General features: G+C 40.6%; 2 protein-coding genes across 3 annotated transcripts; both read left to right on the top strand.

Moving 5' to 3' along the window:
- Positions 1-258: 258 nt before the first annotated feature.
- Positions 259-4,078, top strand: pim1 (Pim-1 proto-oncogene, serine/threonine kinase). Its single transcript, XM_086159760.1, has 6 exons — positions 259-696; positions 961-1,067; positions 1,170-1,220; positions 1,334-1,700; positions 2,080-2,256; positions 2,369-4,078. The coding sequence occupies exons 1-6, from the start codon at positions 618-620 to the stop codon at positions 2,581-2,583; spliced, it is 996 nt and encodes a 331-aa protein (XP_086015886.1). The 5' UTR covers positions 259-617; the 3' UTR covers positions 2,584-4,078.
- A 1,121-nt stretch (positions 4,079-5,199) lies between these two features.
- On the top strand, positions 5,200-26,618 carry LOC147227347 (uncharacterized). 2 transcript variants are annotated; one of them, XR_015107089.1, is made up of 3 exons: positions 5,200-5,436; positions 15,645-15,733; positions 23,747-26,618. XR_015107089.1 is itself a non-coding variant. In XM_086159210.1 (3 exons), exons 1-3 carry the CDS (start codon positions 5,351-5,353, stop codon positions 23,966-23,968), a joined length of 417 nt encoding a protein of 138 aa, XP_086015336.1. In that variant the 5' UTR covers positions 5,200-5,350; the 3' UTR covers positions 23,969-26,618. The 2 variants fall into 2 exon arrangements, 1 of the variants encoding a protein (XP_086015336.1); XM_086159210.1 differs by having other exon boundaries at positions 15,645-15,753.
- Positions 26,619-27,038: the final 420 nt, after the last annotated feature.

Below are 27,038 nucleotides of genomic sequence, written 5' to 3' on the forward strand. Positions count from 1 at the left end.
GTGAGTTCATAACTATTAGTTAAGTCACCCTCCTCCTCCCCCACGTCTCTCTTTTTGGCGCGTTTTGATTCCCGCCACGTCTGTGTCTGGCCCGGTAGGTTATGAGGTTCGCTTTATTTTCATCCTGTGATTGACGTGAGCGGGACGGCTTCCTATTGGTGCAGCGTGAAAAGAAGGCGGGCCGAGGTAGGGAGCGCGCGCGCAGAGCCCCGCCCCGCCACGACGTAGCTATAAAACCCCACCGTCTCTCACTGTAGCGAAGCCGGCGTCCGACAGAGGCAGTCGAGTCCGTGTCAATAGTGTATCGTCTATACGAATCGCGCATTTTACACTCGATTGTTTACAAAACACAGCGGAGGCGCCCTGATTTCGCGTCACCGGACCCACATCTCTCCGCTCGGCTCGGACACGTTTAGGCCTCGTCGGTATTTTCCCTGGAACACCGAACGTGGTTTTCTTCCATCTGGATGAGAGGACTCCGACCGCATTTTCATTCCTGCAACGTGGACCCGACGGGAGACGGACTATCGGACTAAAAGCTGAAAAATCCATCAACACTTCCCCGAACCACGGCGAAACACGCGAGTCCCACAGCACGGACGGATACTCGTATAGGAATGCTTCTTTCCAAGCTTAACTCTCTGGCCCACATCTCCACCGTAGACATGCCGGCGAAAATGCAGCACCAAGTACAAGGTTAGACACCCTCCCGCTCTGCGTTGTCATGGAGGCTGCAGCAATGGCTCTGTCTTTTTTTTTTTCTTCTCCCCCTCTACCCCCCAAGGACGCCGGGCCATTTGCTTTCTTCAATTCAAGACGCGTCATTTTCGTCTTGGATTTTTTTTTAAATTTAATTTGAATTAATTTAATTTAATTTTATTCGGGGTCACCCCCCCCCCCCCAACCCCCCTCGGGTTTCCCCGACGCTGGTTCTAACCGGCCGTGTTTCTGTCTTCGCAGTGAAGGAGAGGGAGCCCTTCGAGAAGCTTTACCAAGTCGGCGCGGTACTTGGCAGCGGCGGCTTCGGTACCGTCTACTCCGGTACACTGGTAGCCGACGGAGTTCCGGTTAGTTTCAGACTTTTTTTTATTCCCCATTTGTTATTGTCGAGCACTTGTGTGGCGTGAGGTGGTTTTGACGGGCTCCCGTGTTGTTTTTGTTTTTGCTAGGTCGCTGTCAAACACATAGCCAAGGACAGAGTCTCCGAATGGGGCGAGCTGGTAAGAACCTGCTTTATTTACACGATTTGCTTGACACGGTGATTCTTATGATCTTTCTTTGGTTCATTGGCACCACTTTGTTAATAAATGTTGCTTTTATTAATGTCCTCCAGCCCAACGGTTCCCGGGTTCCGATGGAGATCGTGTTGCTAAAGAAGGTCGGCACCGGGTTCCGCGGCGTCATCAAAATGCTCGACTGGTTTGAGCGATCGGACTCCTTCATCATAGTCATGGAGAGACCGGAGAACGTCAAGGATCTTTTCGACTTCATCACGGAAAAGGGCGCCCTGTCGGAGGAGCTGGCTCGGAGCTTTTTCTGCCAGGTGCTGGAGGCCGTACGGCACTGCCACAGCTGCGGGGTCGTTCACCGGGACATCAAGGACGAGAATATCCTCATCGACCTCCGCACCGGCGAGATGAAGCTCATCGACTTCGGTTCCGGAGCCTTGCTGAAGGACACCATTTATACAGACTTCGACGGTGAGCCATTTTTATTCGCTATGATCATGTATTTTTTTGGATTCGGCGTCTCTCAGACCCCCCTGGAAATTCTCAGATTGTGTCATAGCCCTCTATAAACGCAGCACCACTTGAGTACTCGCGCCTCCCGTTGGCAGGAAGTGGTATTTTTACAACTCAAAGTTTGTAAACAAAGTCACATGTTCTGCTCCCCCCCACCCACCCTCACCCAGAGCCCTGGCGCGCACACACACACACACACACACGCTCTGTGGCACCTGAGCCTGAAAACTCACCCCGATTATTTTTCATCTAGGGAGAGATTTGATTTAGACATTAAGGTACATACGTCTTCAGATTCAAAATATAATAATGACAATATTTTTTTGTGTCTTTTCAGGCACAAGAGTATACAGCCCGCCAGAGTGGATCAAGTACCATCGCTATCACGGGCGGTCCGCCACAGTGTGGTCGTTGGGAGTCCTCCTATATGACATGGTGTGTGGGGACATCCCATTCGAGCACGACGAGGAGATCCTCAGGGGGCAGGTCCTCTTTAGAAGGAGAATCTCCGCAGGTAGATTCACATGACGATGTTCAACCAAGCCCGATAACCACGCGTTTGTAACACATCATACCAGTTAACTGTTCCATGCTCACTGGTTTTTCTCTTTTTTCACCTTCCCCAGAGTGTCAACAACTGATTAAATGGTGTCTTTCTCTGCGGCCAGCGGATCGGCCGTCCTTCGAGGACATTGTCAACCACTCTTGGATGCAGAACTCAATGCCCTCCGTTGTCCCATCCACTGTGCAGACAGACAAATCGCCTTCAGAGATCCGGCTACACAGCATCAGCCACGAGCAGTCCGCCTTCACACCCACGCCTGTTGCCGTGGCCCGGTGATGACGGTTGTCCAGGACCCAGCTGGAATCCGCTGATACCTGTGTGACAGACTTGAAGCAGACAGTCCCGTGTCGATCGAGAACTAAGGGACTGCCACGTAGAGAGGGCTGTTCGTCCCCGGCATCACACCCCCTGCTGTCTTCAATTTATTTTCCTGCTCTGTGACTTCTGAGCGTCATCTTCATTGGAGTCTGAACAAGACACGGGGTTGTTGTCGCGCTGTAGGAGGGTCTGCTCAGTGTGCAAATACACAACTGCACCTGAAAGCAAACACAGTATACGTGCCGAACAGTCCGAGCTAGGTAACCTCTCTGTTCTCCAAGAGGAGGGTCTTTTTTTTCCTTAAACGTGCCTTTTTGAGAGATTGTCGTGGGAGGAGGTGAGATCCTGGAAATACTTGAATCCATGAACTTGAAAGGCTAATTTATCTTTCCTTAGTTCCTTTCTTTGTATAAGGCTTTATATTGTTTATTGCTGTGCTATTTCCACTCATGGGCCTAGATCAGTGAAGCCTATGCCATTACAACCACTACTATCCCTACTACTCCAATGTCATTAGCAACCAGACAACCTCATAGCTACCGAAGCAGACCTGTGCAAACAATTCGTTAAAATACAAAACACTGGACTTACCTCACTCTCTTTTACTACAGCATTCACCTCCGGTCTAAAACCTCTTCTTCCTCCTCGTGTTTTACTGTAAACACAGAGCTCAGCTGGTTCACTTCCACTGCACCACAATGCAAAGCCAACCATACCGAGATACAACATCCTCTGCTCTTCGCGCCATTTTTTTTTTAAAAACAGTGCCTCACACAGGTCTTAAACATTTGGTAGGGGACACAAATTGTAAATAATAACTATATTTATTATCGCTGCGGTATTTGACAAGAGTTTGGCCGCAAAGTTTATTTATTTATTTATGAGAGAATTTCGGCTGTACATATATTTCATTCCACAGTCACTGAAGGCCCCACAGATTATTTAAAAGAAAAAGACAAGATAATTTTTTTAAACCATATTTATGGCTTGAAATTTTTGAAAGAGCAGATGTTTGTGTGTATGTCTGTGTATGTAATGTAAATATGGTGTAAATAGTCCCAAAAGCACTTCCATCTTAATGTATCTAAACACTGAATACCTACTGATGGTAACTGGCTTTTTGTTTTTGTTATTTTGTTATTCTGCTGTGTGTGTGTGTGTGTGTGTGTGTGTGTGTGTGTGTGTGTGTGTGTGTGTGTGTGTGTGTGTGTGTGTGTGTGTGTGTGTGTGTGTGTGTGTGTGTGTGTGTGTGTGTGTGTGTGTGTGTGTGTGTGTGTGTGTGTGCGCGTGGGTATACGCACGCACATGCATGTGTAACTGGGTTATGTGTTGGAGACCTTGTGTGGTTGCATGATTGCAGCTTGGATTTTGTTTTCTTCCCCACAAATTAGAATTGTAAATTATGTTAGAAACTATTTTTATACAATTTGAATAAATATTTTTTTAAATATGACACCAGAGTCTTGCATTGTTTCAACAGCACACACCAACACATCCATACTTCAGATTGTCCTGTGTAACTCATGGTGTTATAAATAGATTGTGACATAACTGATCACAGTGAAACAAATGTTATTCATACACAACAATAAGGAAACATCATCAAAGTGCCAGGAATAAGATGTCTGACCACAATTTATTATACTTCTTTAGAAATCACAAGGTCCTGGTTTGTTTGTGTTATTTTTATAGAAATTTTCTACAATTAGATCACAGATGGGCATCACAGTGGTGCAGTGTGAAGCACTTCTGCCTCAATAAGTAGGTTCCTGGTCTCCGGATTCTCCAGTTTCCTCCTTCAGTCCAAAAACTTGCAGAAAAACATTGGAGAACCCAAATTGCCCAGGCATGTGAATGAGAGAGCAAATGGTTGTACGAACTCTCTCTCCATGTGGCCCTTGGATAGTTTGATTTTGGAAGTGTTTTAGATCACAAACAACTAAGTTACTTACACTGTATTTCAGAATGTTTCAATGCAGTAAGCTCAGTTCCTTTGCCTGTCAATAAGTCTGGGTACCATTTCACCCATTCTTAAGACACATCGGATGGTTCATTTTCAAGTGAGTCACGTCCTTATGGCTTCCCTTGACTCTTTGGCCAGAATCTTCTCCTGAGGACCGATACCTGTCTCCTGGCAGCCTCCATTTTCAGCGCCTGCATCCTTTCGTATGGAGATAACCTGCGGAGGTGTGACAGCCAGCAGTGCATTCATTGAGCACAGAGGTGATGCATATCTTGCAGGGTAAAGTGAATAAATTGCATCAGAGCACTGTTTAAACAAAAATAAACATTTTTCTAGGTTTGTAGGTTATAGCCTTCTACAACCTGTTTCCTGCTCACTTTTTTTTTTAGAAACATGCTCGGTTACAGAGACAGTCGGGATATGTACGGTCGAAGAGCAGACTGTCTGCTGTTAAACAAACGTCGACAAATACCAGTCTTCAACTATTACATTGAATTTTTTGGAAAGTTGATCTTTCACAAGGGGTGACTGATATGATCTGAGTTTGTTACAGAAACCTTTCCTGGCTGCAGAAAACAGGAGTGAACCTATTTGACCGAAACCTTTTAGAATGTCCTCAGATCCAGGATAAAGGACAATCCAGGAAGTGCATTGAGTCATGTCAAGAGGGTTTGTTAAACAAACCACTCCTACATATTTGAATTGGTCAATGATTGAAATGTGTGTTGACTTCAATTGGACAGCGTGAGTCACATTACAAGTATGTCAACGGGAAAGGAGAAAGTCAAAGTGCGTCATCGTCCCCTGGGAGTGCAAGAAATTTTGAACAGAACCGGAGAGAAGACAAGGTAAATTAATCTCTGAAGTCCTTCAGGGTGTAAAAGGACAAAGGCATTAATCTGTCCTTGAGTTTATGAGAAAGCAAGTTTCAAGTGATCCTGAATACATCTCTTTTTCACTGCATTTTTTTAATACCCTTCTGTGTTTACAGTAAGAAAGTATTATCCAAAGTTTGAGTGGCTTGAGTGATTCAATATGAAATAAGTCATTATGAAAATAAATTGTTAATTGGAGAACTTTAAATTAGAATTTGAGTTTCTTTTTTTTTTTCTGTTTCTCTTTCTTTTTCCTTCCTTTCACCATTTATTGAAAGGTCTCTCGATAGTCTGAAATTACTATAAAATATTCATTCTGTTAATGTAAAATGGGAGAATTGGGCATGTTTCCCTGTATTCCTCAGTGACTGGATATGATGCCTTTTGAAGTTTTAATAAACTATAATATGTGATGGAAAAAACTTGATAGTTGCTGCGATAGAGAAGGATACAGAGAATAGGGTTAGATGGAGAAGGTTGATTTCCTGTGGCGACCCCTGAAGGGAAAAAACCAAAAGGAAAAGAAAACATTGACAAGTGTCATCTTATATTTTCAATGATTATCTATAATGGTCTATAGCAAAAACAAAAAAACATTAATATTACTAGACTTGAACCCCCCATGATCAGTTTTTATTTGACAAACATTGGACCCAAAGTTGGTAAGATGGTAAATTTTAGTGCACGTCACCATCAAAATACAAACTTCAAATCAACGTAAGTTGCCCCAATCAAGATTCCTTTAACAAGCCGACAGTAACAGGCATGTGAAAATAACTTTATGATGTTTTGGAGGGTGCTGTTTTTTTTTTTTTTTCTTTTTTTTTTTTAAGGAAAGCAAACAAAACCACATGTTAAAACCAACAGGAAATCTCCTTTACGCTTACCAAGACAACTGATATCACATGGTGTCATGACCTTGAACAAAATTTAAAAAAGGAATAGCATATTTCTGTTGCCGTTTTTCAGTAATATATTACACAATAGTTACCATGATTTGATACTTATATACATATCGCTGGCCGGCTGTATAATTGCATGAGTTGATCATTGCTGTTCCTTACAGCTTTGTTATTAAAACCAAACATTTCTGCAGGGATAATTTATGGTAGCTTGACTGTGGGTTTAATCCCATCAACAGCCCATGGATGCACTCTTGGGTTCATGGAGATGTTGAAGCGTTTGAGGCCAGCGGGATATACTTTATCATGAAGCTGCTCACCTGGATACGAGTTGTAGGTTTAATCAGTTGGGAAGTTCCCTGGGGACTCCTTGACACGGTGCTTCCAGGCCCCCCCACTGATTTACACAACAGCAAATTACACAGAGGCTCACAATATGGTGCTCCCATGAGCACAAAAGCCTGTCAGGTGGACATGGTGTCTTTGTATACATTTATGTGTGTGTGTGTGTGTGTGTGTGTGTGTGTGTGTTCACCACCTGTGACTTGCAGGATGGGAACTGACATAAAGATAATGTTGTAGATGAAAACCAAAATACCTCCATTGTTGCATTGTCTCTTTCTAGCTATTCTGAGCTTTTCAGTCACTCAGCTCATTGTCTTGTTTGTCTAGACTGATAATTATAATGCACCTCTTTTCAGCCATGATACCCTAGTGTACCCTACCTGCTGAGCAAATGCACACTGACGCACACACACACACACACACACATACACAGACACTGGTGCTGTTTGTGTGCTTGTTTGATGTCAAGCAACTTTAGCTGTGACTGAGAGCACTGGCGTCTCTCTGTGGTATGTATTCAACGGTGTGGTCACAATGAATAAGCCCAAGTTTGGCAATTTGGCTCCAAAAGACAACTCAACACAGCTCTTTGTCGTTGCATTGAAGGAGGGAAAGATGAAGATGTAATCGTTGCTAATCTCAAGTTTTTATTATACCTTCCACAGGGTTGTTGGTTAAAGAAGTGTTATCATCACTACAGATATTCAGTCTATGTTACAAAGAACCTCATGCACTGTTAATTTAGAGTAAAACAGTAGAAACAATGGAGTTGTTGTTGGGTTGTAAAAAAAAGGCATAAAACACTATTTGTGTTTGAAACTGTAAAGCATATACAGCAACCAAGCTGTCACCCCTCATCATTTTCAAGCATGGGTTAGCATTTGGTTGCTGACTTGGTTGCCAGTCAGACAGATTTTTCTTCTAGACACCAAACTTGATGAGTGGATGAAACCATTTGAGCCACCATTGAGATCATTATCTATGAAGGAAAAAGTTCTGTGAGTAATAAAATGAATCAAGGGGGAATTCAATGTATTTTCTTCAGTTGACACCCACTCATACACTGCACAACAACTGGCTTGGAGGAGTTAGATGAAACTCATGCAATTAGATATACAAATTCAGTGTCTTGACAGTGAATCCAAATTTTAAAATCATTTACAATATTTTTTAAACAGTAAATAGTCAATGGTTTAAAGTTTAAACTGTTTACTAATTGATGTAATTAGCTGCAAAAATGGCCCAAGGTACTATAAATTTTTTTTTTTCACAGTTTTTTAAATCGCAATTACAGATTCAATTACTTTTCTGTTAATGGTAGCAATTATTATTATTATTATTATTATCATTATTATTATTATTATTATCATTGTGCTTCTCTGAATCGTCGTGCAGACAGCGTTTTGGGAATCCCTGAAGAAGATAATAAATGCTCTCACACAACAGCACTCATTTGTGGCAAGGCTTTTAGTCAATCTGGTCCCAAGCGTTTTATTGACTCACACTCAGCGAGTCTTGGGGTCATTGACTAATCCTCAGCCTATTCTCATACCAAGCCACTTTGCATCAACATTCAAGTACATCCACCTTTTAGACATCAGCTCCCTACATATGTTTTTATATCAACCCATAAAAGATGGAAGTCAGTTAAGAAAAAGCCTTTAAATATAACCTTCTTGCAGTAATACTTTGATCTGATTCTTGCTTTTCTCTGCAGCAAGACAGTGAACCACTTCCCTTGAGAGATTACAGTATATGAGAGACCACGAGTAGCTTCTTCGAATGACACTGTTGAGCTTCCCATCTCATTCTGAGAAGCACACCCGCCTTCATGTCACCTCGCTGTGTTGTGATGTGCGGTTGCCTCTGCTCTAAATACTGTTAAAGTTGGTCACCTCCTTGTTGTTAATCCTATGTTAACTCTGTCTTTTTTTTAAGCAGAGAGAAAAACGGTGACAAAGGATAATACACATATGCCTTTTTATGTTAAACAACATAAATAAATTAACCTTGTCTTTCAAGCTCAGTTAAATTCCACTTGGTAGTTTCTAATTTCTTGAATTTAATTTCTTTTATTTAACTTCTTGTTTTTTTATTTTCAAGGTATCTTGTGCTTATTATGACACTGTCTTGGTTCAGGTGAGTTTTCATTATCAATTTTTAGATTTCGGTTTAGGTTTCCCCCATTATCTTATTTTAGCTTTATTCATTATTTTTTAAATTAATTTGCCAAGACATTTGTGACAAACAAACAAAAATTAAAATGAATAAGTATAAATATATACATATATAGATTAAAAAATATTGACCCAAAAAGGACATTTGTTTATTATTGTCTCACAAAAGCCAAAAAAGGAAATGAAATGTTCACTGACAGTTTTTTTTTTTAGGTTCTTAAAAGCGGCTGTAGTTCCACGGGAAAACGCATTTGCAGTTTCCTTTCAAAGAAACCACAAAACCATTTTAAAAAAAAGCCTCCATACCGCTGGTCAGGCATAGTTCATTTCCAAGAACCTTGTGAAGCTGACCTGAAACGATAAAATTGTTCTTCAGCAGAAACTCTATCGTCGCTTCTCATTTAAAAGACTTGTGTCACATCAGAACAACTGTATATGGATTTTTTTTTTAGTTGTTTTTTTTTTGTGCCAGTTTTATTACAATTCAATCTAGGTCACTATTTATTCAAGGCTGTTTGGTGTTTTCATAGTAGCTCTAACTGCCTTTTGTCTGCCTAAAAACTTCACCTGACCATCCGTCCATTTAGCATACTTTCAATTGTGATACTAATTTAGAAGGTGATGGCGAAAGGAATAATTGTGATCTTGAAATGAATGAATTCATGGAATTAATTCCCTTTAATCTTTTTACATTACTTTTGTTTGTTAAAGTCAGAAATTTCCCAGAGCATGTGAAAAAACTTAGGATGCAAACTGTCTTTAGCTTCATATGCTGTCCTTTGAATATTTGCTTAGACTGAGTCACACAACCCTGCTCCATAGTTAATTTACCTTGTCTTAGTTCAGCACTGAGTCATCACTAAAATGGGACAAATGCTACCATCAATGTCTCAGTTGAACACTAACTGTGTTTAGGTCTCAAAAGGCACACATCGAAAACTAATCTTAGTGCAGTGATAGAGCACGCGCTCACTTCATTTATTGTTTTAAAAAAGAAATTAAAATACTATCAAAATCCCATTAAAGGTTAAAGCAAAGCTTTTTGGGACCCAAGTAGAAGAATATATACTAATAAATGTCAAATACAATTAAATGTTGGCATGTTTAATATACTGTATCTATGTGAAACCTATTGTAGGGTCAGTCAATTCTGTCAATAGATTATTTGTAAGGGTTCAACGTTACATGTAGTTTGTTTAGTCCAATTGATGTAGTACAAATGGGTGTGCACACACTCTGTGCATGAGTCAATAGAAGAGTCTATGTTTTTTATCTTTTCACAGATAACTCAATTTCCCCTGCGTGGTCTTCACCGCCCCCCACGTATGAGCTGATTGGCTCATCTCCATTCCTGTTCTCGTAAATCATGCACGGCACCCTGCTCAGAAACAGCAACTGTTACATAACACCCCAACCTCCAACCCCCCTCTCTCGCTCCACTCCAACTGCTAGACGCAGAGGTGTTGGGTAATATTTTCATAAAACTTCCCCCGGAAGCCCCCGTCTATCCATATATCGCCTCACCATCTCTCAGTTTGTCTGTGTTCTGCTTTCTTGAAAACTCAAAACTCACCTCTCATACATGTCAACTGGTTGTGATGGTGTGAAGGAGGCTGATGGACATGCGCTAACTCACTCATGAAGTCTTGAGTTCTTACCGTTACGGTTTTAAAGTTAAAACTTGCAATTTAGGGTTTTCAAACAGCTTGAGATCATATTCATTGCATTTGGCTGGAATATCAATAATGTTCCTTTTTTAATTTCTGTATTTGAAAGTCAGAGCATTCGATAAATGTCAATAATTAATGAATATCAGTAAAGATATCAGGAATGCTTACGTGAATTTTTTTAAGCTATTTTAGAATTTTTATTTTTCAGCTTTGATGCATCTGGTTACTATCTCCCCATTGCTGATTATTTCAGCCTAAAAACATACAACACATACAAAAACATTAAATATTTGTATTGTCTTCCCAGGACTACAGATGGAAATTAGTTATGAGCTACAATCTGGTACAAACATCTCTGCCTCTGTGCTTAATGTAAATGTACACTGTCCTAATAAACTTCTAAACAAACAAACAATATCAGGATCTGAAACGACACTGGCACTGGACATTAGTGATAGTACCATTTGTGTGAGTTGCAAACAAATTTCATGATTTTTTGGTTAATGATTAACTCGAGAGAATGAGCGTCATATCTTTGTCATTTGTATTGGGACTAAAATGTTTTGACTGGACTTGATCTGAGGATAAATACATTCCATCCCAATGTATTTATCTATTTATTCTTCCCTTTGTTTTGATTTTGAGTTTTTACATCTCAGATTTTCAGTGAATTTATACCTGTACATAATGTACATGATGAAAATACTCACGGTAAATTGTCTCCACTTATATAGCCAATTCAAACGTTTGTCATGTCAAAAATGACTCTGGATCTAACGTTCACCCAGATACACACTTTCAAAGTGCCACACTCTCCCTCTTGCCCAATGACACTACGCATATAGACAGGAGTAGCTGGGAATCAAACCACCAAGCCTCTGATTGGAGAGACTCAACTGAAACTGAGTCATAGATGCACCCTTTTATACATCCATCCATCCATCCATCCATCCATCCATCCATCCATCCATCCATCCATCCATCCATCCATCCATCTTTTGCTGCTTATCCTGCTCTCAGAGTCAGGGGGGATGCTGGAGTCTATCCCAGCTGTCATCAGGAAAGAGGCGAGGTACACCCTGGAATGGTCACCAGTCAATCGCAGGGCTACATAAATAGACAGACAACCACCCACTGGCTCCCAATTTTTTCCAGTTAACCTGCATGTTTTTGGACTGTGAGAGGAAACTGGAGAACCCGGAGGAAACCCACGCAGACATGGGGAGAACGTGCAAACTCTATACAGAAAGGTTCCCTTGTCAGGATCCAACCAGGGTCCTTCGTGCTGTGAGGCTAGAGTGCTCACCACTGCATTCTTGCTTCATCTTCAGTCTGTCTCTCCAGATGTTCATTTGGACATTTGGCATGAATTTTGATTTATCAAACTGGAAAGGTTTGCCCAAGACGGTGTTGGTCGGAAAGTCTTCCTCATAGAAAAGCATCTAGAAACCCCTCGTAATAACTAATACATTTCTATTTTAACCAAATGTTTTGATGTTTTCCTGTTGACTTGAATCGATCCAAAAAAAGCTAAGAAGGAAAAAAAAAGTCGAAGTTCATTCCCTCAACTTTTACACAAAGGGGTTTATGTAGAACCCATCCATCAATTGCAATTTGCTGACACATACTGATGCTGTGACTGTTTATTCTTTGTCAGCTGACATCCTGAGGGGTTTTCTGCCAGAAGGCCTCTCTAGTGATTGTTTCCCTTCTGCTGACCTTTGTCGATTCCTGGTGTGTGTTGCATTGAGTGGCCGGCAAGAGGATTCAGGAACTACTAATTTCACAGATTTATCACAAGGAGTTCATAACTGCCTAAAAGATTTCAGTTTGCTTCCTCACAGCCTTATTTCTTTGAGAAATTAAATATAGATGTCCGGTAATAAAGGTCACCGAAATCTTCCATATAAGAGGTGCTGTTGTTTCGTCATGAGGTGACGTAATTCAACTACCCAAGGTACATTTTTGTAGGTAAGAGTTAGACAGTTGGGCATAGAAGTGTATATTTTCTTTCAAATGTGTATAAGACTTGAATCAATTATATAAAAGGTCAACTTTTATGAATCAATATCTGCAGCTGAGTCATTCCATATTGTTAAGATGTTGATGGAAATCATTTCATCTTGCAGGTGCAAAAATATCTCTAAATATGATGACATCCAGTGTCTCTTGTGGATTTAAATATAAGGTGCGGAGAAACTATTTTGCAACACTTTCTTATTGTTGTTCATTAACTGTTTTGAGTATTTAGAAATATCTTTTGGGTGGAGTCTGATTTCGACATTACGGCTTACAACTTTCACATGAATCACAGTGTTGACCTATTCCCAGCCCAAAAAATTTGCCTAAATGAAACCAGACCTCAATCCTATTACAATGTCACAGGATAGGATTTTGGCCCTGCGATTGACTGGCAACCAGTCCAGGGTGAACCCTGCCTCTCCCCCGATGACAGCTGGGATAGGCTTCAGCATCCCCCTGAGACCCCGAGTGCAGGATAAGTGGCAGAAGATGGATGGATGGATGGTTGGAAAATAGGATTTTCAACAGTGAATGTCATTTCTATAAACTACCCTGAGTGATAGATTGAAATATAATATTTCCTCAACAACAAAATAATGTTGATGGACTTGGACCTGTATATTTTGTATTTCTACCACAAAAACATCCCAATCAACAGTTGAAACTGTTAACTTGGTTATGACTCATAAAAGGCATTGTGGTTGTTTTGGATACTTCTATGATAGCGCATTGCAAAAGAGTTCACATCCGCCATGCATTAAAAAAAAAAAACAACATGGATTATAGATCCTATAACCAACTTCTTGCTGACATCTGAATCCAGATGTCACATGGTTTGTTGCTGCTTCATGCTTTGACATTTTCAAATCCAACAGCTAAATTCTGCTTGACTAATAGCTTTCATTAAAGTAAAATGCTGCATAATGCCCTTGTCCCCCCTCATCTTTTCTGTCATGAGGTCACTTTAACCTTAGAAAGGCAGACACACACACACACACACACATACACACACACACAAAGTCATTAAGTGAGTAATGGATGTAGCCAGCCAGTGTCTTTGTCACTTCTTCTACTAGAACTGAAGTTTTAGAAGAGGTCAGGATGATCTGCCTCTTCATCATATGACTCCACCAGGCTGTGGCACTGCTCCTTTTCACCGCTTGTCTGGCAGCTGATTCCAACCAGGCTGGAGTTTGGGGGGACACCGTAGTCTGTCTGATTTGCCACATTGAATAAAATATCTAACGCCATGGGGTATTTTACACTAGTAACCTTTTGAAAGATCTCGAGCTCACTGTTTCCATTAAAAGAATGACACACAGCACTAAGCAGTACGAAGTAAGATCTTAGGTACTGCTGCAGTTACAACTTTAAATGTTGGGTTACATTTGTCAAAGGCAGTGTTACATCTCATATTAGATTCTAGCAGGAGGCCATGTGGTAAAAAAAAAAAAAACAGAAACAGAATCAAAAGACAAAACAGTACACTGTCTTAATGCCAGTCAATGCTGCCATTCAATAAATTTGCTGTGATTGTACACTTCCTAATTATCTTAAGCTGAATAGTGGCAATTTTAGGCACTGGCTATTACAGATGTATAATGCTAGCTTTAACCCTAAAAGACTATATTGGGTAATTGTAGAATTGGAGAAATTAGTTTCAGATCTGAAGGACTGATGATCTGATATGCTATGGTGCCTTTGGGCATTTTTAATTGCCTACTGTTACTGTGACTGGTTGTTTTGATATAAATTATATTTGTTTAGTCCCCTAGTGAGTGGTTACCTCTCTCAGTTTTTGCATAAATATGGGAAACTGATGGTTTTTTTTTTGTTTTTTTGCCTTTTTTCAATTAACAAACTAGCTTTGTCTGAAAGCGTCTTTGGTATCATTGGGTTTTTGATAGATTCCAATTTTACATAGTAATAGACCAGCAAATTCAGTAGGCTCTAAAAGACAGGTGTATGTTTTGCAAAAATTCTGCAACTAAAAAAAAGAAAAAGAAGAAAACTGAGGGTTAATAGTTTTTAGGCAGAATTCCTTGTGCAGCTCATTTTATTAATCCAAGCAAATTTAAATATAAGCGCTACAGGCACGTTTACAGTTGAGCACAAGTACCACTACTTCTGTTTGCTCTTGAAGAGTTATAACATGCACCACCAACCTTCAAAGGTTTTTTTTTTGTGTCCATATTCACATTAATCAACATATATATATATATGTAACTAACTACAATTTGCAGTAACTTTACAATAAGGAATAGAATAGAATGTGCCTCTGATTGTGCCATGTGCCCTGGTAAAGAAAATTTCAGTCTAGTTCCTGCTTAGATTCTTATCAAAATTAATATTTGCAAATGTATGGGGCGTTAATCAAAGAGAAAAAAATTCAAAAAAAAAAAAGAGAAATCCATGTTTGAGTGCTAACCAGAAAATGTGAAATTATTTATCAGAAAATTAAGCGCAAAATCAACTGTTAAAAATAATCACTAACAATCAAGGGGGCTCAGCTTTATCAGTTAAATTGTTCAAATGTGTGGGGGCTTCAAAGGCAGCTCTTATGAGAATTTTGATAAAGATTAATTAACAGGAAAATATAATAATTAATTATAATAAATAATTAATTCATATCCCATTTTACCTTGAAGTATTCGCTACTGCACGAGACTTTCTATTCACGTAGCGTGGCTTCAACTCTCAAGGTGCCAATGATGATGATTGTGTTTTCTGCAAGGAATGTAACTAAACATTAATTGCAAGGGGAAACAAAATGGAGTGTGAAATAATGAAAACCAGGCGGAGCGGGGAAGTGTTTGTTCATCAACTTATAGGCTGATGATTCTGTTATTTATTGTCTCATTAAGTAAGAAAATGCAAACCTTCTGTTCTCTTCATGGGCCCCAAAGGAGGACTGTAGCCTTTCTCACTCTCAACTTGTTGTCACACGAAGGCGGCACTGTCATTTACGTTATTTACACAGTTTTCTGAATGACTCAGGCGCAATTACAAGAGTGAGAGTGGGAGGGTGGACAGCTTTTAACCACACCTTTGTACTCTATGTGCAGGATCCCACGGCACTTACCACCCAAAAAACCTCCCGCACTGACAAGCCTCGACAAGGAGGGAGCGAGGAAGACAGCAGGATCTGAAGCATGTAGGTGGATAAAACAACAGGTAGCATCACGTTGTGCAATGGATCTTGTCGAAATCTTACATTGTTCAGAAGTTCCCATGAAACCTTCCACTACTGATCTGACAGCATGGGAACCAAAGAAGTTGTCAGTCAAAATGTGGAACTGTTCTTTTTGGTTTCATTATTTCAATTCCTTTCCAGACACATTTTATGATTTAAATTCATTTTTTTTTTCTGTATTTTTGGTTTCATCGTTGAGGTCATTCCCTCGTGATTTTCAGAAATCTATTTTAATTCTTTCATTGAATTTGCTCCTAATTTTGAAAACAATCACGTGAATTGGGTAGAGATGAGGAAAATACATCTCATGTATTAAATCTTTTTTTTTTTTCGGTTTATTTAGGAGCATTTTAAAATGGAAGGGGTGATGTGTGATGTTAGGCTAAGAATTAGAAGTAAGTAAAGAGATGACATGTTGGTAGACGCTGTGAGAGTACAGACAAATGCTCTTCTCTGCAGCAAAGGAAATAACCACATCTTTCTTTTTTTAAAGTGAATATGCCATCTGGGAAATATGGTCCTCTCCAGGGGTGGCAACCATATTTTTTCTTTTTTTTAAAGGGAATGCCCCATACCACTCGGGCTAATCAAAGAGGCATTTCTGTTCTTCTGTAGCTACATGCCAGTCCTTTTCCACTGTGAGGTGAGAGGATGTGGGAAGCTGTAAGACTGAATGCATTGGTGGCATGAAATTCAAATCTGCAGTTTTGCATAGTTGGTATGCTGCTAAACTACATTATTTCAACAAATTTTAGCATTTTTGTTTGCAATTCAAAAAATCCTCACACAACCCCCCCCTTTAGTCATGACCTGTATTGGTGGTCCAGATTCCAACACTAATGGGAGAGTTAGATCAAGGAACAGGCCTCTTCTTCAAACAAAACAAAGCCAAACACAGCAAAAATATTGGATATATTACAATATTCATTTTTGAGATGATTCAAATAAAATCAAGAAAAGTGAAAATGAAATGAGGCACAAAAAAATCGGAGATTTTGTGTGTAGGAACATTTTCCAAAGTTTTATAGGGTTTCCCCTTAAGTTTTCATGAAATCACACTAAAGCAACAGACCAGGGATCCCTTTACATCTAACCGATTATTTCAGCGCCCCCTGTCTTATAGAATCAGAATCTCATCACAGGCTTTGGTTCCTCAGTGGTAGAAATTGGGTAGAAATGATACAGGTCGATTATTCTTATGCCAAATTCAAATGGTTGGAATGAGGCACAAAACAGGAAGACCGACATGAAGACAAAGAAGGGGTCGATAATATACTCAAACTGCCAAAACAACACCTGTAAGCACGGTAGGTCACATGATCAAAAGCTGTCAAATTACATGTGTTTTCCTTAGAATTCATACAAACTATTTCAAATTGGCACCAGGTTTACTCGCAGCCAACAAAAAAAGAGCTCCAAACAGATGGGTCAGTTTGAGCTTCTCACCAAAAACACTTGAACTTCTCTTTTATTTGCCAATTTGCAATGAGTATTTTTCCCAGGCCAGGCAAGGATCTATGGGAGTCCAGGAACCTCGGGGGCTCTGTTTGTCCCCAGGATGTCTGTTGGGTTTCCAAGGTAGTGGGAGGAACTTGTGTGAGGCAGCTGGGGCTACCCATGACTCACTCTCTCTCTGGCTAATTCCCCAAGCAGCTGATAGGCTGTCGGAGGGGGAGGGAACATATTCTTGAATCTGAAAGGTTATGGGAAGGGGAGGTTGAGGAAACTTGGAAGAATGGATCTGGACATAATGACACAAAGGTTCTACTTTGCATTCATTGTCAATATTCTCTGTGCTTTTAGTTGGAAGTGTCTCATCAATGGTCTGTATCGTCCGAAAAGAGAGTTGTGATATTTGACTTCAGATCTGACATATTCCATTTTGTTCATCTTTGTTTAAAGCAGCAGAATGCTAGTTTACAAAGATAGGGGGCAATTAGATGGTGTTAGCAAAAAAAACAAAAAAAAAAACTGAAGCTGAATCAAACAGTTTGCTCGACCTCTGACAAATATTTTGTTGCATTTATAGAAGCCTGTTTTGTCATTGTAAAATTGCCAGTGAACCAGAAGACAAGGATAGCATTCCATCAAGGTAGATCCAAATCTTAATGTCATCTCAATCTAACTCTGCTAATATTTTGCACTAAACAGTGGAGTGGGATGCATTGCAGATCAGGTGAATGTGTGAACCAGGGAGCAATGAGAGTTTGACAGCCGCCATGACGCAGACGCCTGTAATATTTAAACACACTCTTATGCCAATTTGTCACTAAGATGTTGAGAAAAACTTGGAATGATAGATCTCGGAAGTGTGATAAAAAAAAAAAATAGCATCTGCACTGTCGCCTTTATTAGAAGGCTACTGTTTGATGCCGATAAAGAGGTAGTAAAGCAGGAGGCAGAAACTGACTTTTCCGCAAAACACCGGTAGCATCATCCGTTTTGATCAAAGCAAGTTTCTTTTCCTTTTTATGCGATGCCAAAATTATTATGTGGCAAAAGCCATAGGGCTTAACAAACTAGTCTGAGATCAGGTTGACCTGGTTCAAGTTTCTCAACAATGACTGAGAATCTGGGTGGAGCTGAAGAGTACCATCTTAACTGAGGATTATGTTCAAGGTTACTGAACAAAGAAAGTATAGCATGTAGTTCAAACAGTGTGTGTTTGCCAAACTTGACTGGCATTTCTAATAAGAAAAGGCACAGAAAGTATGCAACCGTAGCTCTATGGAATGAGAGGCAGGTTTTGATGAAGAAGGAGCAGCAGTTGAAGAGTTATTCCTGTGAGAAAACATCTGCAGTTCCCCCCGGAAATGCCATATTCTAACCGGATGACAAACTGCCTTCGACATTATGCCGCGACCCCCCAAGGTCAGCCTGCTCTGCCTCTCTGTCAGAAGCAAGAAGGAAAACTCGTGCTTTCCCCTCAGTGGAACATATTTTGGGAGATATTCAAGTGCACTTTCTCAAGAAATTTCCTTCCAGTCACTGGACAGGAGGCAGCAAGTAGCAACTATGATAATCTGAAATGTGATTACCCTGGATCAATGCAATTAAGATTCTTTACCTTTGCCCCTCTCTATGTGTACTCTTCCTGTGTGTCATAACAAATATTTGTCATCACCTCCCCGCCCGCATGCATTTCTATTCACCCCTCCCATCACATACTTGCTGGCTTCCCGTAAAGATGCAGCCTTTCACACTTCCTCATTCCTGAAAACCCAATAAAGAACAGTGATGTGGCAATGATAAGCTTCTGCTTAAAGTTACAGCCGGCTGTGTGTGTGTGTGTGTGTGTGTGTGTGTGTGTGTGTGTGTGTGTGTGTGTGTGTGTGTGTATAAATTAAATGTTCACAGTGATATTGATACACTGCATTATTCAACTGGGTTGTCTTTCGGAAGTGAGGGGTTTTCAATGATTAATGGTGAACAGATCTGCTTGTAAGGATGTTGGTTACTGCTTCTCAGTTTGTTATTATTTCTTCCCCAGAAATCATCAGTTAGTGACTCTAACGCATTCTATCAAGGTTTAATTGATACGTTCATTCTGGAGCAAGTGTAACTTGTTTTAAACACCGAATGCCTCTTGACTAGTTGGACGAGTTAAGAACAAGATCATTCTGAAAACTATTTATTGTTACCAAACCGCATTAGTGTTTACTTTCCAAACCCCACCTAGAACCATTATAGCGTCATGTGTGGTCGAACTGGGAGATGCAAGGGGATTCTGACTTTAGTGAGTACTTCCTAATTTTCATCTGCGTTTGTGAAAAAAAAACAAAAAAACTTTGTCTCGAACCTGCATGAATGTCAAACTCAAACACGAAAAGTGCAACCACCACATCAGTTTTTCAATCTTTCAAATTTTTGTGTTGGCAATTCCCGGTCCATATTGTTTGATTGTTCGGTTTTGTTACCACCAGGAGCCGCCATAAAAGTCCCTATGAATTATGACTAGTCAAAGTTAAGCAGAATGAAGCATGAAGTGAATAAAACTCGTAATGATACTGGAGACTGAAACTGTTCATTTCCTGAAAAGTCAAACTGAGAGCAAGCAGGAAGTAACAAACTACCAATCTTAAAGTCATCTAAAAGTCTATGATTTATGTTTATCACATTGTCCTCTCTGTCAACAGCCAGAAGAACTTTTGTGTTTCACCTCCAACAAAACTTGCAACAAAAACAAAGAGACATTAATCATGAGAGATGAAACATGCGCACTTTTTGGTGTAAGTCAGTTTATAATGCCACATCAGGACAAGCTCATGAATTCTTTGAATGTTTTTGCCCTTAGTCTCTGTGGCCAGATTCTCTGAAATTAATAAACACCCCCGCACGTGCGCACAGACACACACAAAGAACAAAAACACACACACACACACACACGGCTCCAGTAGCCCATATAGCTTTCGCGCATGCTGAGATAGACGCACACATATAATTGATACTGTGATCAATATCTTAGCCGCTGACTGTAAGAACTGTAAGAGTAGCCTTTCGGGTAATGACAAGAGATCCATTTGATTCACCTCTCATTCCTGTGAAACGGCTAATTTTCCGACAGTGAATAATATGATGCAGTGAATTCCCTGGTTTCCTGGCTCCAGACTAGCTGATGGTAAATGCTGAGTAGGAAGAGCTTGTCATTAGCGGCTCATCATCAATTATATAACCTTACGACTCGCATCCCGCTCTCAAATTTCTATTGTGCAGTTTGTTCATCAGTCATTCAGGGCAGAGGAGACTGGGGATTAGGAGGTATGCAGTTTATAGTAAAAGGGATGTCAGAATGTTTGAAAAACAGGAACTGACCTTCTTATGTGACTGTGCTGAAGAAGCACTACCACAATTGTGCTTCCTCTGATCCAACTCAGGTGAACAAACCTTTGTGTGTGTGTGTGTGTGTGTGTGTGTGTGTGTGTGTGTGCGTGTGAATCATCATAGTAGGAATGTATTTGTGAGTTAAGGGAGTTCCTATGTGTTGAAATTATCTCTCAACCCTTCAAATGCTACTGCCTCCACTAACAACAGTTCACATGATATTATCATCAGAGATGATAATGATGTTTAGTGATTACAGGGCAGTAATAAGTCACGTGATATGATGTTAACGCAACTTTGTTTATTGTATGCCCAACCACACGATGTTTCCATGTCAATGCCAGCATACTTGCATTACTAGGATAAGATGATGAAGAGGATATGGAAAAACAAATTCAATTTAAATTGTTTTATCAATCCTGGCAGGTCTCTGTAGTGTGATCTGTCAAATCATGCAGCATGTGGAATGCAATCTTTCCGGCCACTCAGAAAGAACAAGCTGCTTTCGGGAACTGTGACTCAAAAAACATGTTTAGTCATTCACAACTATTTCAGTCATATGGGTAATATGACACACTTATGACCACAAATCTGTCATGTGCTGATCTTGTTTTTGTTTTGTCTCTTACGTTTTTTAGGAATTTTATTTTGCTAAACCTTGGGAAATGATATAAAGTTATGGACATGTTGTTCTGGGTTGGTGGGCAATGATTCATGATTTGTTACATTTGGGTAAACCTAATCACTATTCATCATACAGAGCACTCAATGAATTCACCATTGTGTATTTCTATGTCCAAAATATTGGTGGGGGCAGCAGGATGGCCTATGGGTTAGTCTTTCCCTGCTCCCAGCAAGAAGGACATTGGTTCATTTCTGATGGGCAGAAGTGCAGGACAAGCGGTATAGGTACCTGATTATGATCATTACTTCCTGAAGTCAATGAACAAATATCAGAACTAAAACGACTGTTGGATGATAGATGAATTCTTCCCATCTGGTTACCTGTTCACAACATCTATCTCTCATGCTGCAGGTACCAGTGATCACTTTTGATATTCATTTTTCCATCAAATATCCATTATAAAAATCACAAGGTTCTGTCTCAACACACACTGTCTTCCTAAAATCAAAGCACAGACTACAAAATAGTAGACGACTAAAACTATTAGACTCATGTGAGGATCAAACCCTTGTTTTGTCAAAGGACCTTGTTACAGATATACTTTATTTTCTATCACCTGACTTCCCAAAGGTTTTTTTTTTTTTTCAAATGATAAAATCCAAGGAATTTTCTCCCAACAGTGGTGTCATTGTAGTAGAGTTGCTTTTCAGCTCAGTTTTTTTTTGCATTATCTATTTAAAATCACTGCCACATTTTACGCTTCCTCACCATTCAGAGGCTGTCAATTTGATTTCAGTGTGAAAACTATGGCAAACAGCTGAGGGTATAATCCAGCCATAAGGATTTTCTGAGAAGGATGAAAAAAGGCTCATGAATCCATCCATCCATCCATCCATCCATCCATCCATCCATCCATCTTCCCCCGTTTTTCCAGAGTCAAGTTGCAGGGGCAGCAGCCAGAGCAGTGAGGCCCAGACCTCCCTCTCCCCTGCCACATGATCCAGCTCCTCTGGGGGGACCCCAAGGGATCTTGGGTCTTCCTCGTGGTCGCCTCCCAGATGGAAATACCTCCTCTGGGAGGCATCCTGATCAGATGCCCAAGCCACCTCATCTGACTCCTCCCTATACTCTGAGTTCCTCCTGGATGACCAAACTTCTCACCCTATCTCGAAGGGAGAGTCCAGCCACCCTGGGGAGAAAACTCATTTCGGCCGGTTGTATCCATGATTTCATTCTTTTGGTCACTACCCACAGCTCATGACCATAAGTGAGGGTGGGAACGTAGATCGACCGGTAAATAAGACCCACTTCACCATGACAGACCGGTATAGACTCCGCAAAAAGACCCCAAGATACTTGAACTCCCCCACTTGGGGCAGGACTTCTTCTTCAACCTTTTTCACACATCTGTAAAGGCCCTCATCATATTCCTGGGACCATCAACACAGCAACAGCACAGCTGAAGTTGAAAGATGTGGTCATCAAATTCAAACAAACACAACGTTTTCTCAACAGCTGGGAAAAAATAGGTTTAGAATTTTATCATTCTTACGATGGCTAATAAAGATTCATAACTAAATAAAGCCCAGGCTGACAGGGATGTCATTCATTATAAGGATAATTTGCCACAAATCAGAAATCTTTGAGACGGAAGTTCCACTGGCTAATGACTACTCCAGTTTAATGCTGTTTCTTGTGAAATGTCTTGGTAAATTGTGGACAACTGTGATGGAAATCAAAGGGGTCAGATAGCCGTTCATAATTTTTCACTTGGGTAAACAGCATATCAATCTCTATGTTTTGTTTTTTTTTCTTTACTGTTAGAAAACAGATATTCTGAAATAATTGGCACAAAAAATCTTAGGCTAGGAGGTTAAAAAGACCTAGAGATGCTAACAGCTTGCCGAACAGTGGCACCAGGAGGATGGACAGCGCTTTTGATTCCTGTTCACAACCACGAGTTTCTCATTTACAAGGTTTACAATGTGATCCAAATCAATTTTAAAAGGTTTATCATATTTTAAACCAATAGTTCATCCTGACCTGGGTGATTCATGAGAAAGGTTTGTCAAGGTTACTCATTTCCTACCAGCACAGTGGCCAGACCTTGGATCAGCACAAAAAGCTACAGAGTTGGGTTTCTGACACATGGCAGTGTCATGTGGCACCATTGGACATTCTATTATGAGGACAGGATTGTGGCACTTGGCAGGATTTCCTCATTGTTGATTATTTTTAACATACAATCAATTGAGGCATTGAGCATTCAGACAGAAATGTAGACGGTGAGTACATGAGAGGAAAGTTGAAATTGAAGATACACAACAAGTGTTCCTGCGACAGGGACGTTTTTACTTTCAGCTATTCTTAGTAATAGGATGTTACATTGCAGTTGTCTGCCTGATAAGCCGCATGTCACAAAGACAGGCAGACCTTGCATGGAGGCGTGCATTTTACGACAAGATTAGCCTGCACTATGCACACACAGATATCTAATTCTTGCTGATGATCCTGCTTCCTTCTTGCAGAGCTGGAGTCACAGAGAGCAGGGCAACTCCAACCCACCTCCAACCTGCCATGACCCACATCCTGACTCTCCTCCCTCAACCTCTGCTTCACCAACACACACTCTAATCCTCACACTTAGGGGAGAGGTCAGCATCTACCTGGGCCAACAATTGTGTAACTGGCTTATTACCAGGGATATGTTTGATCTGGAGTTGCACTGTGAGCAGCATGGCTGTTTTTAAATAGAAAACATGTGAACCAAATCAAAATGTTAAGCATCATCAGGAGGAGCTAATCTGATCCATTAGCCCACAGTCAAAAGCGAGCTGTAGCGTCCTGGTTTGACACTGCCTGATTCTCATGTGATCATCAACAAGAGAAACATCCGCCAGAAGCAATGGTGACACATGAGAGGATGCTGTTTCCTAAATAATCATGTGGTGCCGCACAGAGAAAAAGATTGAGGCAATCCAATTTCAACACATTGGTGAAAGTATCAAAATCCATACAGGCATCTCACCAGGAATCACGGTTTTAGGGGACAAAAACAAAGAGGTATTTTTCCTCTACAGGCCTATCAGCGAAACAAGTCAATGCCACAGTGTTTCCTGTGGGAGACACTCCGGCGCTGACAGCTCTGGCCTGCAATGACCCTCGTCTCTGTTCAATGACCCCCGGACATACGCTGGAATTTGTAACACATCCAAGTCAGCAGCAGCTCAAAGAATTTGAGTTGTGAGGGGAAAAAAAACAAGAGGTGGAAAAAAATAACAGGAAGATGTTGTTTTCAATGGAGGAGCTGAATGGGAATCTGACTGTGACTGTATAATCAACAGAGAAATATCAGCACCAGGTGAAAAATAAGATAGACATTGAATAGGACCTTCTTTGGTTAGTTTTGCCATTTTGAATTGAACAAGAAATATGGTATAATTATTAAAAAAAAAAGAAAAAATAAAGTTTAACTTTACACTGAGTTGTATGCTAGACATAAGAAAATACAATTAATAATACAATGATAGGTTTCGGGTATTTGATGCCAAGAGAGGAACTCTGGTATTGTATGAGGAAATCTGGAGTGGCAGAGATGTATGTTATGCTGGTGCAGGACATGTATGCTCAGTGTGAGACAGTGTGCTGTAGGGGTAACAGAGTTCAAGGTGGAGGTGGGACTGTCAGGGATCCGTTCTGAGCCCCTTCTTGTTTGCAGTGATGATAGACAGGCTGACAGATGAGGTTGGACATTATGGGCGAAGTGAGAAAGGGTATGAAGGTAGTTGGTGTGAGAGAGGAGGATACAGAGAATGGGGTTAGATGGAGGTTGATTCGCCGTGGCAAACCCTGAAGAGAAAAGCCAAAGGAGAAGAAGTGGTTACGGGAATTTGATCAATTTCAGAAAAATGTTTACACTCTGGGGTCACTGAGTTCATTTCCTTAATTTTCTTGTCTTCAATACATTTTCTATATCCTCATATTTATTTTGCAAATTAGCATTTTTGACATTTGGTACTGTTACAGCCCACTTTCCACTGGTTGCCTGTAGGTTATCACCACCAATGGCGATTGTTGTTTATCCAGGCCTTGAACGATCCAGTATGAGAGTCGTAGGTTCGATTAGCATATTGTGCTTTGGCACAAGTCCTGCGCCGGATGGCCTTCCTGTCACCACCCTCTGCATTTATCCAGGCTTGGGACTGGCTCAGAATTATACTGGCTTGTGCCCCCTGTGGCTGCATTACTAATCTAACGTCAAACACATGCTTGTTAAAGTCCAATGCTCCAATATTGCTGTGAAACAGCCAAACAGCTGTGAGATCGGGGTGAGGCGTGCTGTAGGTGTGACAGTAGAGTTCAAGGTGGAGGTGAGACCACATCAAGGATCAGGCCTGAACCCCTTCTTGTTTGCAGTGGTGATGGACAGCTGGCAAATGTAGTTAGATAGGAATCTCCATAGGTCAAGATGTTTGCAGATGACAGTGTAATCTGCAGTGAGAGCTGGAGGCAGGTTGAAGAAAATATATAGAGGTGGAGGTATGCCTTTGAAAGATTAAAGATCACTGTTGAACTTTGAACTCAAGTTAAACCCAGACAAAACCAACACTGTGTGAATCAATTTAACAGGAAAAAGAAACAAAAGCTATCTATCTATCTTCTTCCTTGAATGTACAAAGGGAATTTGGACATATCAACTCTGTTAGGTTGGTTGCTAGAGTAACCAAGGAAATCTGCGATGCCCACTTAAACTACTCTGCAACTGATCACTCCCACTTCAAGTCATGGAATGAGAATGGCCTGTCCTGCCATGGATCAGGGAGTGGGAGGACAAAGATGGCCTGTTACTGACCACAAGGTTGCTACAAGACCCCAAACTTGAAGTAGTTTCGAGCTACAGATAAAAAAGACCTCTATGTAACTTCTGTCAAGGTGCTTGGTGAGCTTTGTACCAGTTACCAATGGAAAAAAAGGCAGGTGACCACCATTGAAGGATTGTTCAGGGCCACAAAAAGATACAAAGCACATTTTGAATTTGGCGTGACAGGAGACTCTTTGTTTTGTTCACACCCCGAAAATGTTGCCTCATTTGTTTAACGAATGTCCCAGGTTGCTGCCACTGCTTTGATTCTTGAAGGGTTAGTTTCTTGGTTTGCGGGCTATCTTAACCGTCCATTTGTTTATTTTGGTCCAAAGTACCCAACTAGATCACAAGAGTGTATCAGTTACAGTAAACCATTTGTCCGACTGCCAAATTAGCCATTTGGGTGACCAGGAAAATAAGGTTTGTGACCGCGGGAATGAGAATCCAGTCCCCATTTTAGAAGCAGATTTGCTTAAAATTGGGATTTGATTTTCTTTGTCCCTTGTACTTTACTCTTCCCTCAAGCTTTTTTCTGAATTCTGTGGGTTTTTATTTTGTGAATAAATAGGTTTTATAACAAATTGTACATTGTGTGCTGTCATGACTAATGTTCCTTGAAGGGGAACCTGCTGTCTAATGGGTGAATAAATAACACTTCAGGAACTTACTTGCCTGGCCTGGACCAAGTATCCAAATGTCTTGGGGCTTTCCAACTGAATTCTGAATGCCAAGGAATACAGATTCATCTTCCAGTCAAGTAGTCGTAGTCTTGGTTAAAGACCAATGCGTTGTCAAAATGCAGTAATGGGACTGGGAACAGAAAACACAGGTGTGATGCAATGAGAAAGGGGATTTTGTTGACAACCTGGGGGGTCTTTATCTTTTACCTGGGCGGGAGGAGTCATTTTGTGTTCTGTACACAACACCTTCCTGATGAACTCGATTTAAGCTGATCG

The sequence above is a fragment of the Fistularia commersonii genome, chromosome 14, assembly GCF_037954325.1.
Source record: "Fistularia commersonii isolate RoL2024-O1a breed Wild chromosome 14, RoL_Fcom_v1.0, whole genome shotgun sequence".
Lineage (NCBI taxonomy): Eukaryota > Metazoa > Chordata > Actinopteri > Syngnathiformes > Fistulariidae > Fistularia > Fistularia commersonii.